General features: G+C 34.3%; 1 protein-coding gene across 3 annotated transcripts in view; it reads right to left on the reverse strand.

The window, feature by feature from the left end:
- The window catches only part of LOC143253993 (sushi, von Willebrand factor type A, EGF and pentraxin domain-containing protein 1-like), a 113700-nt gene that overhangs the window by 6042 nt on the left and 94578 nt on the right, over window positions 1–13080 (reverse strand). For all 3 annotated transcript variants that reach the window (XM_076508687.1, XM_076508685.1, XM_076508688.1), the window contains 6 exons: window positions 12370–12657; window positions 11761–11892; window positions 6299–6475; window positions 5444–5623; window positions 4945–5124; window positions 1198–1722 (listed from right to left, as the gene is read on the reverse strand). In XM_076508687.1, the coding sequence (XP_076364802.1) occupies window positions 1198–1722; window positions 4945–5124; window positions 5444–5623; window positions 6299–6475; window positions 11761–11892; window positions 12370–12657 (1482 nt within the window). The remainder of the gene's footprint in view (window positions 1–1197; window positions 1723–4944; window positions 5125–5443; window positions 5624–6298; window positions 6476–11760; window positions 11893–12369; window positions 12658–13080) is intronic.

Below are 13080 nucleotides of genomic sequence, written 5' to 3' on the forward strand. Positions count from 1 at the left end.
GCATGAAATGTTGCTCTGAAACATTGCAACCAAATCTATTCTTTCAAACGAAAGCTATTCGTTTCTTAACAGTCGAGTCAGTAACACCTATAAACTGTGTTTAAAACACCAAGTCTTGCACATCACATGTAACTAGCCCTTGGGCAGTAGTTAAGTTAAAACAACTGTTGATGAAGCTTTGTAGAAAGCTTCATCACCTTAACACTGTGCATAAACAATCTATCAATGAAAACAACTCGTATTGCAACGTACTTCATGGGATAAGTAAAATGTTCAGTCAAAGAAAAGATCTCTTGTTTTAGTGCTGAGAAACTGAAAAAATGGGTGTAGAATACAGAGGACAAAGTTAAACACTGATCAGTCATCACTCGTGGTTATTCTATATTCTCAGTAATTTACAAAAATCTGTTTCTTCTGATTGACAGCCACAAGCTTAATATCCAACACAAGTCTTGGTTTTAGGCTACCAAACATTTATTTAATGAAAATAACTGTTCTTAATGAGTGGAAATATTACAGGATAAAGAGGTTGAACGTGTGTACACTTATAGAAAATCATGTTGTCGATACATAACATTTAGTTAATGAAAGAAAATGTTATTAATGATTGGATATATTAAATAGGGAGGTTGGTCTAATATGTGATCATTATGATAATTTTAGCAAAAAAAGTGACCTGCAGTAATGGACACATGACCATAATTGAAGTATCTACTATACTTTTAAATCATTCAAAACAAGGAAATTTTTATATTATGATAGCTTTAACATATGTTTCTCAGAGTAACATAAATATCATTTGGTACAGTAATAGCTACCAACAATAAATATGTACAGATTTCTAAATCTTCTCTTTCATTGACAAAATAAACTAGAACAATTTCTGTAGCACAGAGGCAAGGCCACATTTTAAGATTTCCAAATTTTCTATATCTTTAGCTTTCAAAACTTTGTGAATTATACAAACAACTAAATTATGATCATGAAAATGATTTATGTTCTTTAAAGTTCACTTATGATACAAGAAATTAGTGCACAACTGTTATTTTAACATTCTACAAGGTAACTCACATTATGGTAACTCATGTTCAATACTTGTCCTGTGTATAATTTCCTGTCAATGGACCAATGTATCTAAATTCCCAGTTCCTACAGGCACAATTCAATAAACAATAATAACCACACAGAAACACATACCCATGTTAAGCCTTGCAGACACAGCAAGAGATTCCTCTTCTCTCTTTCCAAGTCGATTCTCGGATTCGTCAACACCAAAGGGCGAAACTGTTCGAATGTCCAGTGTATCTGGAACCTTTTTTCTTTTGGGGTTAAAGGTCACAATTGGATGAGCTGAGCTGAATGCTGACTTTGGTGATTTTGTAGTGTGTGCATTTGGATAGCGTGGGTAGAAATTATACCGAGGTGGTATTTCAGGGGTTTTGTGCAAAAAGGGTAGTGGGGTTGAAGTGATGCTGTTGGTTGTAGAATGTCTCTTTGGGCCTTCCCATGGACGATGACCTGAACCAATCTGGAACTTATTTATAAGAGAAGGTCTTGAAGACAGCTGGGGCTGCTTTGTTATGGGAGTGACAGAAGTTGTGGGTGTTAGTGTTGTTGTTTTCACCTTTACCGTCGCTGTTTCTGTTGTTACTTTTATAACTGGAGGTGGATGGTGAATACTTGGTTTTGGTGCTGATGGTGCAAAATCTTGTGATGTTTCTTCTGAAAAGAGTAATGTTGGATGAAAACTGAGATTGGATAAACTTTCTAAGATTAACTCTAAGTTAGGGTGCACACGTACTACCCATGGGTTAGTTCCACCAGCTCAGATGCACAATATTTGAAATGACCCATTTTGTATTGTTACAAAACCAACAGCCATTTCATTCCAGAGTTTCAAGATTAAACAAAAGTCATTTTCTGTTAGTTTCATAACTGAAACTAAACAAATTATTGAAATTTTTATAAATCAAAATAATATAGGAAATAGATTTTGTTTTAAACTGTTAATAATAATAGTATACAGGTGTGGCTACTTTAATACTAATAGTGTACAGGTGTGGCTACTTTAATACTAATAGTGTACAGGTGTGGCCACTTTAATAATAATAGTATACAGGTGTGGCTACTTTAATACTAATAGTGCACTGATGTCGCCACTTCAATACTAATAGTGCACTGATGTCGCCACTTTAATACTAATAGCGTACAGGTGTCGCCACTTTAATACTAATAGTGTACAGGTGTCGCCACTTTAATACTAATAGCGTACAGGTGTGGCTACTTTAATAATAATAATGTACAGGTGTGGCCACTTTAATACTAATAGTGCACTGATGTCGCCACTTCAATACTAATAGTGCACAGATGTCGCCACTTTAATACTAATAGTGCACAGATGTCGCCACTTTAATACTAATAGTGCACAGGTGTCGCCACTTTAATACTAATAGTGACAGGTGTGGCTACTTTAATAATAATAATGTACAGGTGTGGCCACTTTAATACTAATAATATACAGGTGTAGCCACTTTAATAATAATAGTGTACAGGTGTAGCCACTTTAATAATAATAGTGTACAGGTGTAGCCACTTTAATACTAATAATATACAGGTGTAGCCACTTTAATAATAATAGTATACAGGTGTGGCCACTTTAATACTAATAATATACAGGTGTAGCCACTTTAATAATAATAGTGTACAGGTGTGGCCACTTTAATAATAATAGTGTACAGGTGTGGCCACTTTAATAATAATAGTGTACAGGTGTGGCCACTTTAATAATAATAGTGTACAGGTGTGGCCACTTTAATAATAATAGTGTACAGGTGTGGCCACTTTAATAATAATAATGTACAGGTGTGGCCACTTTAATACTAATAGGTGTGGCTACCACTAATTGTACAGGTGTGGCCACTTTAATAATAGTGTACAGGTGTCGCCACTTTAATAATAATAGTGTACAGGTGTGGCCACTTTAATAATAATAGTGTACAGGTGTGGCCACTTTAATAATAATAGTGTACAGGTGTGGCCACTTTAATAATAATAGTGTACAGGTGTGGCCACTTTAATACTAATAGTGTACAGGTGTGGCCACTTTAATACTAATAATATACAGGTGTAGCCACTTTAGTAATAATAGTATACAGGTGTGGCCACTTTAATACTAATAATATACAGGTGTAGCCACTTTAATAATAATAGTGTACAGGTGTAGCCACTTTAATAATAATAGTATACAGGTGTGGCCACTTTAATACTAATAATATACAGGTGTAGCCACTTTAATAATAATAGTATACAGGTGTGGCCACTTTAATACTAATAATATACAGGTGTAGCCACTTTAATAATAATAGTGTACAGGTGTGGCCACTTTAATACTAATAATATACAGGTGTAGCCACTTTAATAATAATAGTATACAGGTGTGGCCACTTTAATAATAATAGTGTACAGGTGTGGCCACTTTAATACTAATAATATACAGGTGTAGCCACTTTAATAATAATAGTATACAGGTGTGGCCACTTTAATAATAATAGTGTACAGGTGTGGCCACTTTAATAATAATAGTGTACAGGTGTGGCCACTTTAATAATAATAGTGTACAGGTGTGGCCACTTTAATAATAATAGTGTACAGGTGTAGCCACTTTAATAATAATAGTGTACAGGTGTGGCCACTTTAATAATAATAGTGTACAGGTGTGGCCACTTTAATAATAATAGTGTACAGGTGTAGCCACTTTAATAATAATAGTGTACAGGTGTGGCCACTTTAATAATAATAGTGTACAGGTGTGGCCACTTTAATAATAATAGTGTACAGGTGTGGCCACTTTAATAATAATAGTGTACAGGTGTGGCCACTTTAATAATAATAGTGTACAGGTGTGGTACCACTTTAATAATAATAGTGTACAGGTGTGGCCACTTTAATAATAATAGTATACAGGTGTAGCCACTTTAATAATAATAGTATACAGGTGTGGCCCAGCCACTTTAATAATAATATACAGGTGTAGCCACTTTAATAATAATAGTATACAGGTGTGGCCACTTTAATAATAATAGTGTACAGGTGTGGCCACTTTAATAATAATAGTGTACAGGTGTGGCCACTTTAATAATAATAGTATACAGGTGTGGCCACTTTAATAATAATAGTGTACAGGTGTGGCCACTTTAATAATAATAGTATACAGGTGTGGCCACTTTAATAATAATAGTGTACAGGTGTGGCCACTTTAATAATAATAGTATACAGGTGTGGCTACTTTAATAATAATAGTATACAGGTGTGGCCACTTTAATAATAATAATAGTATACAGGTGTGGCTACTTTAATAATAATAATAGTGTACAGGTGTGGCTACTTTAATAATAATAATAGTGTACAGGTGTGGCTATTTTAATAATAATAATAGTGTACAGGTGTGGCTACTTTAAAGGCTCCATTTGTAAAGAAACAGAAACATGTTTCCTCAGATGTGAAGGGACTAACCAACAATTACCAAAATGAACTTATCTTTACATACAGTACACAGGATACAGCTTGTTGGTGAAATTATTAAAATATTAGTTAATGGAAATGTTAAAGTTCTTTAAGTTACAGATAAGAATGTCAGCAATGAACAATAAAACGTTTTTCTAACCAATCTTCTTCAGTTACAGCTAAGGGGTGACTTATATAATACTTTTCATTTTGTTGACTCTATTTTTAAGATACTTCTTAAAGAACAGGGTGGTTCACTTTTAGAAAATGTTGCCCTCGCATTTGGTTTAGTTTAATCAATAGGATACCTCAGATGGAACACAAGGCCTCTTGTTTAGTTTAATGTAATGATATAATGGTCGCCACCTACTACTGGCTTCAAACTTGTTTCAGTGAATGTGTTAGGTAATGTTTTGACACAGCACCATTTCAATGACTTACTTTTACAGACAGGGAATTCTCCATCCCAGTAACCATTGGAGTCACATGCTATTTGAGCCTGACCAACCAGTTTGTAGCCAGGATTACAAATGTACTCCAAAATAGTGCCAAAGGTGGCTGTGCTGGCTGTCATCCTGAATATTCCATTATCTACACCTGGAGGTCTGTCGCACAGAACAGCTAAGAATGGATTAAAGAAAAAATGTTACTGAAGTAAGCTTCTTAACTACTGTTTTGTTTATAAAATGTTATTCTGTCATCCAGTAGTTTTCAAACTGAGTTTTAAATATGCTTTGAGTTTTTATTAGGTTCTACAGACTCCTAAATAAAGATTTAACTTGTGCAATTCAGTTATTTGTATTTTTTACCAATGTTTCACCCTGGCCACATTTGGAATATACTTAAAACATGAAACTTGTTTATTTTTACATTTACTGCTGTTTTGCTTTCAACCACAAAGTTTTTTAACCCTTAAATAAATTTAAGATGGAAAACTTACGTTCACATCGAGGAGGGGGGCCGTTCCAACGTTCATCTACGTCACAAACTAAGAAACTACGTCCAATGAGTATGAAACCTTTGTCACAAAAATACTGAACACCACTCAGATAATCCCGAGTGTCATTGACCAGTTCGTAACCCCCATTTGGTATTGTAGCAGGAGGGCCACATTCTAAGTCTTTGGAAATATTACAAAATAGCGTATCAGTTTTGTGATTTGAAGCTTAAGTTCTGTAGCTCAAAATATTGAATCATATAAAATAATTATCACCATATTTTTATGGCACTGATTACTTTGCACATATAATGTTGATTATATCAATTTCTTTTTATATTTATAACAGGAAGTCTGAGGATAAAGGTTACCAATAATATTCAAAACATAAATGAAAACTCTTAATTAGGTTTCACTTTTGAATGTCCAAATATTCTTTGTTTCTTTGTGCAACATAAAGCCCAAAATATAAAAACTAACTGAAACATGTCGTTATTTCTACGACACTTTTTCCGAACTGCAAAGTACCACAAATGTATGTGTAGTGAGGTAAAATGTTCTCAGCTACGACTATGTTTTAATTTCACTTGCAGAAAGTGTAAAATTAGATCACTAAATTAAGAGTCAGTCATTTTATCAACTTGTCACAGTTTGGTTCCTGTATTTCCATTATCTGTGTTGTATAAAAACAAACAAACTTTTTATTATTATTTTAAAACAGTTTTCTTACTGTTTATTGCTTCACTGAAAGGCATAAAAAAGAAACTTCCTCAAACTTTGTACATTTTTATATTAAATTTATTCAGTTTATTTTACGATCAGATAGTAGGACCTCTACGTATTAATAATTCAACTCACATCTGCACTTCGGTGGAAATTCTGTGAAGACACCACTAGGAAGACAGGTCCTAATATTAGGTCCAACAAGCAGGTGCCCAGAAGAACATCTGTATTCTATAACTGAACCAATTTCAAAGTTTCTGGCCAGTATTGTTGAGTTTGCAGGTCTTTCAGGTTTACCACATGTGGTTGGTCCTGAAGAAAACACACAAAAACATTAAATATCACATACATATTTCATATGAATCAAGCTAATATTCACAGATTATACACTGTCTGCATGAGTATTGTAATAACCTACAAACTTTTCCTTGTACAGGTTCAAATGTTGCTTTTAATATAGTGTTCTCTTTCTAAAATTACCTATAAAGTGACACATATTGCACACAAAGCACTCTACCTGTACTAATACTATGAACTTGTTTAATTCAACCATCCACAGTATTAATACAATAATAAAGCTTGTTCTGTCTGGAAGAAAGATTAGTAACCTAATCTGTATGGTTTTTGAATACAAAAAATGTATGAACAAATTGTGATTCTTATTATGTCTTACAAGATGAAAGTTCTCAAGCTTACATTAAAATAAGTCACTTACTCTAACAAAAGGTAAAAATAATCTACCATGGTACTTGTACTATACTGTAACCAAGTGTGGGTTGTAACTAAGTGTTGGTTGTACTATGTCCTGTTACTTGTACTATACTGTAACCAAGTGTGGGTTGTACTTCAGTGTAGCTAAGTGTTGGTTGTACTACATCTTGTTACTTGTACTATACTGTAACCAAGTGTGGGTTGTACTTCAGTGTAGCTAAGTGTTGGTTGTACTATGTCTTGTTACTTGTACTATACTGTAACCAAGTGTGGGTTGTACTTCAGTGTAGCTAAGTGTTGGTTGTACTACATCTTGTTACTTGTACTATACTGTAACCAAGTGTGGGTTGTACTTCAGTGTAGCTAAGTGTTGGTTGTACTATGTCTTGTTACTTGTACTATACTGTAACCAAGTGTGGGTTGTACTTCAGTGTAACTAAGTGTTGGTTGTACTATGTCTTGTTACATGTACTATACTGTAACCAAGTGTGGGTTGTACTTCAGTGTAACTAAGTGTTGGTTGTACTATGTCTTGTTACTTGTACTATACTGTAACCAAGTGTGGGTTGTACTTCAGTGTAACTAAGTGTTGGTTGTACTATGTCTTGTTACTTGTACTATACTGTAACCAAGTGTGGGTTGTACTTCAGGGTAACTAAGCGTTGGTTGTACTATACTGTAACCAAGTGTGGGTTGTACTTCAGTGTAACTAAGTGTTGGTTGTACTATGTCTTGTTACTTGTACTATACTGTAACCAAGTGTGGGTTGTACTTCAGTGTAGCTAAGTGTTGGTTGTACTATGTCTTGTTACTTGTACTATACTGTAACCAAGTGTGGGTTGTACTATGTCTTGTTACTTGTACTATACTGTAACCAAGTGTGGGTTGTACTTCAGTGTAACTAAGCGTTGGTTGTACTATACTGTAACCAAGTGTGGGTTGTACTTCAGTGTAGCTAAGTGTTGGTTGTACTATACTGTAACCAAGTGTGGGTTGTACTTCAGTGTAGCTAAGTGTTGGTTGTACTATGTCTTGTTACTTGTACTATACTGTAACCAAGTGTTGGTTGTACTATGTCTTGTTACTTGTACTATACTGTAACCAAGTGTGGGTTGTACTTCAGTGTAGCTAAGTGTTGGTTGTACTATGTCTTGTTACTTGTACTATACTGTAACCAAGTGTGGGTTGTACTTCAGTGTAGCTAAGTGTTGGTTGTACTATGTCTTGTTACTTGTACTATACTGTAACCAAGTGTGGGTTGTACTTCAGTGTAGCTAAGTGTTGGTTGTACTATGTCTTGTTACTTGTACTATACTGTAACCAAGTGTGGGTTGTACTATGTCTTGTTACTTGTACTATACTGTAACCAAGTGTGGGTTGTACTTCAGTGTAGCTAAGTGTTGGTTGTACTATGTCTTGTTACTTGTACTATACTGTAACCAAGTGTGGGTTGTACTTCAGTGTAACTAAGCGTTGGTTGTACTATGTCTTGTTACTTGTACTATACTGTAACCAAGTGTGGGTTGTACTTCAGTGTAGCTAAGTGTTGGTTGTACTATGTCTTGTTACTTGTACTATACTGTAACCAAGTGTGGGTTGTACTTCAGTGTAGCTAAGTGTTGGTTGTACTATGTCTTGTTACTTGTACTATACTGTAACCAAGTGTGGGTTGTACTTCAGTGTAACTAAGTGTTGGTTGTACTATGTCTTGTTACTTGTACTATACTGTAACCAAGTGTGGGTTGTACTTCAGTGTAACTAAGCGTTGGTTGTACTATGTCTTGTTACTTGTACTATACTGTAACCAAGTGTGGGTTGTACTTCAGTGTAGCTAAGTGTTGGTTGTACTATGTCTTGTTACTTGTACTATACTGTAACCAAGTGTGGGTTGTACTTCAGTGTAACTAAGTGTTGGTTGTACTATGTCTTGTTACTTGTACTATACTGTAACCAAGTGTGGGTTGTACTTCAGTGTAGCTAAGTGTTGGTTGTACTATGTCTTGTTACTTGTACTATACTGTAACCAAGTGTGGGTTGTACTTCAGTGTAGCTAAGTGTTGGTTGTACTATGTCTTGTTACTTGTACTATACTGTAACCAAGTGTGGGTTGTACTTCAGTGTAGCTAAGTGTTGGTTGTACTATGTCTTGTTACTTGTACTATACTGTAACCAAGTGTGGGTTGTACTTCAGTGTAGCTAAGTGTTGGTTGTACTATGTCTTGTTACTTGTACTATACTGTAACCAAGTGTGGGTTGTACTACATCTTGTTACTTGTACTATACTGTAACCAAGTGTGGGCTGTACTTCAGTGTAACTAAGCGTTGGTTGTACTATGTCTTGTTACTTGTACTATACTGTAACCAAGTGTGGGTTGTACTTCAGTGTAACTAAGCGTTGGTTGTACTATGTCTTGTTACTTGTACTATACTGTAACCAAGTGTGGGTTGTACTTCAGTGTAGCTAAGTGTTGGTTGTACTATGTCTTGTTACTTGTACTATACTGTAACCAAGTGTGGGTTGTACTTCAGTGTAACTAAGCGTTGGTTGTACTATGTCTTGTTACTTGTACTATACTGTAACCAAGTGTGGGTTGTACTTCAGTGTAACTAAGTGTTGGTTGTACTATGTCTTGTTACTTGTACTATACTGTAACCAAGTGTGGGTTGTACTTCAGTGTAGCTAAGTGTTGGTTGTACTATGTCTTGTTACTTGTACTATACTGTAACCAAGTGTGGGTTGTACTTCAGTGTAGCTAAGTGTTGGTTGTACTATGTCTTGTTACTTGTACTATACTGTAACCAAGTGTGGGTTGTACTATGTCTTGTTACTTGTACTATACTGTAACCAAGTGTGGTTGTACTTCAGTGTAGCTAAGTGTTGGTTGTACTATGTCTTGTTACTTGTACTATACTGTAACCAAGTGTGGGTTGTACTTCAGTGTAACTAAGCGTTGGTTGTACTATGTCTTGTTACTTGTACTATACTGTAACCAAGTGTGGGTTGTACTTCAGTGTAGCTAAGTGTTGGTTGTACTATGTCTTGTTACTTGTACTATACTGTAACCAAGTGTGGGTTGTACTTCAGTGTAGCTAAGTGTTGGTTGTACTATGTCTTGTTACTTGTACTATACTGTAACCAAGTGTGGGTTGTACTTCAGTGTAACTAAGTGTTGGTTGTACTATGTCTTGTTACTTGTACTATACTGTAACCAAGTGTGGGTTGTACTTCAGTGTAACTAAGCGTTGGTTGTACTATGTCTTGTTACTTGTACTATACTGTAACCAAGTGTGGGTTGTACTTCAGTGTAGCTAAGTGTTGGTTGTACTACGTCTTGTTACCTGTACTATACTGTAACCAAGTGTGGGTTGTACTACATCTTGTTACTTGTACTATACTGTAACCAAGTGTGGGCTGTACTTCAGTGTAACTAAGCGTTGGTTGTACTATGTCTTGTTACTTGTACTATACTGTAACCAAGTGTGGGTTGTACTTCAGTGTAACTAAGCGTTGGTTGTACTATGTCTTGTTACTTGTACTATACTGTAACCAAGTGTGGGTTGTACTTCAGTGTAACTAAGCGTTGGTTGTACTATGTCTTATTACTTGTACTATACTGTAACCAAGTGTGGGTTGTACTTCAGTGTAACTAAGCATTGGTTGTACTATGTCTTGTTACTTGTACTATACTGTAACCAAGTGTGGGTTGTACTTCAGTGTAACTAAGTGTTGGTTGTACTATGTCTTGTTACTTGTACTATACTGTAACCAAGTGTGGGTTGTACTTCAGTGTAACTAGGTGTTGGTTATACTATACTGTAACCAAGTGTGGGTTGTACTTCAGTGTAGCTAAGTGTTGGTTGTACTACATCTTGTTACTTGTACTATACTGTAACCAAGTGTGGGTTGTACTTCAGTGTAACTAAGCGTTGGTTGTACTATACTGTAACCAAGTGTGGGTTGTACTTCAGTGTAACTAAGTGTTGGTTGTACTATGTCTTGTTACTTGTACTATACTGTAACCAAGTGTGGGTTGTACTTCATTGTAACTAAGTGTTGGTTGTACTATGTCTTGTTACTTCTACTATACTGTAACCAAGTGTGGGTTGTACTTCAGTGTAACTAAGCATTGGTTGTACTATGTCTTGTTACTTGTACTATACTGTAACCAAGTGTGGGTTGTACTTCATTGTAACTAAGTGTTGGTTGTACTATGTCTTGTTACTTCTACTATACTGTAACCAAGTGTGGGTTGTACTTCAGTGTAACTAAGCATTGGTTGTACTATGTCTTGTTACTTGTACTATACTGTAACCAAGTGTGGGTTGTACTTCAGTGTAACTAAGCGTTGGTTGTACTGTGTCTTGTTACTATGTGGGTTGTACTACAAACATTTTAATAATGTATTAATTTCAAAAGATATTTAAGAAAACAGCTGAGAAACATCACCAACTTTAATAGATCACTGTAAATAGCATGAACCACAAACATTCAAGTTAAAAATTCCATAAACGACATTTTTGTCTTATTTCAAATCACTCTAGTGGAGATTTCAGGTGCTAAGGTTGAAAATATACTAAACTAGATTAACTTTGGAACTACTAAAGTAGTCCATATAGCTTCATAAAGTTAATGAACATTCTAATTGAAAACCATGCTCTAAATACTTAGAGGAAAATTCTGATCCAACAAATAGACATTATTGATATCACAAGCTACATATAAGGAATTTTAGAGCCAGAAACAAACAAAATGTATGTTATTATAATTACAAATATTTAACATTTCTGAAATTACTAATCCACACAATCAACATGGGTTTAAAACTTTATCCCAAATTTCAAAAATAAGCAACTTAAAAATAGAACATTAAAAACAAAACACTTACTGTGCTGACAAATTAAATTTAGGTTAAGATCACAGTTTGTGTCAGACCAAAGCCAACCTTTGGCACCGACAAAGCGAGAGCAGTTCTCATTTGTTCCTGGCAAATTCCAAAAGGAGATGGTCACATCTCTCCCTTAAAGGAAGATATACAAATTAACATCAACTTTACAAGAAAAACATTTAAAATGTTTTGTTTTTGTGTGTGTGTGTGTGTGTGTATAGCTTCATAAAAATTAAAACTTTAACGAATGCATTCATCGATATTATTATAATAATTATATCATTATTATTTATTATAATGTAGCAAAACATGAAAGTTCTCTTCTTGAAACTGTGCATAACATGAAATGGAATACGTTAGGTGGTTACAGTTATTTTGTTTTTAGTGTTTCTTAACAAAAACTAATATTCTACATAATATTAAAATATGATAATTCTGTTTTCAGATGCTATTATATATAGCTATTACCATGGCTAAATTATCAACCTCTGTGTTTTAGCTTCCTATTTACAACTTTGTTTGTTTTTCTGGATATGTTTGGATTTGATAAAGTCAAGCTTCGATATGTACAAACTGATGTCCGTCACGTACAAACTCTTACAAGCTTACCGTTAATCCATTTCCAGTTATTACGATCTCTAGGATCTCGAACTGCTCCAAGCCAGTACTGACCATTAGGGTCATTTCTGTGTCTTCTATATAATTCCCAGCTGAGGAATCCCTGTAAAGCTGGGTTGGTTTCATCAATTAGGGATCCTCCACGGATCGCACAAAATCGACGGGCCTCCCGAAAATTCATAGGCTGATTGTTATAAAAGATGTAACATTTTCCATTATATGTAGCAGTGCTCCCTAGTGGTTGGTCTCTGAAGGAAGGGCATCGCTCAATCGGCAAGGCTGTTGGATCAAAATAATGCATTTAATATAAATATAGCCTAAAACTAATGGTTTCACTAGTCACTGAAAGAAACCCCTTTCAAAAGCTAGCTAGTAAATGATATTCATCAAGTTTCCACTTCATGCAAAATATAAAAACTGACTTTCAAGCTTAATGTAAGATTATTGTTATTGTAAGATTATTATTATTGTTGTTATTAAGATTATTATTATTATTGTTGTTATTAAGATTATTATTATTATTGTTGTTATTAAGATTATTATTATTAAGATTATTATTATTAAGATTATTATTATTAAGATTATTATTATTATTATTATTAAGAATATTATTATTAAGATTATTATTATTATTATTATTAAGAATATTATTATTATTATTATTAAGATTATTATTATTATTGTTATTAAGATTATTATTAT

Source organism: Tachypleus tridentatus, chromosome 6, assembly GCF_004210375.1.
Source record: "Tachypleus tridentatus isolate NWPU-2018 chromosome 6, ASM421037v1, whole genome shotgun sequence".
In the NCBI taxonomy this organism is placed as follows: Eukaryota; Metazoa; Arthropoda; class Merostomata; order Xiphosura; family Limulidae; genus Tachypleus; species Tachypleus tridentatus.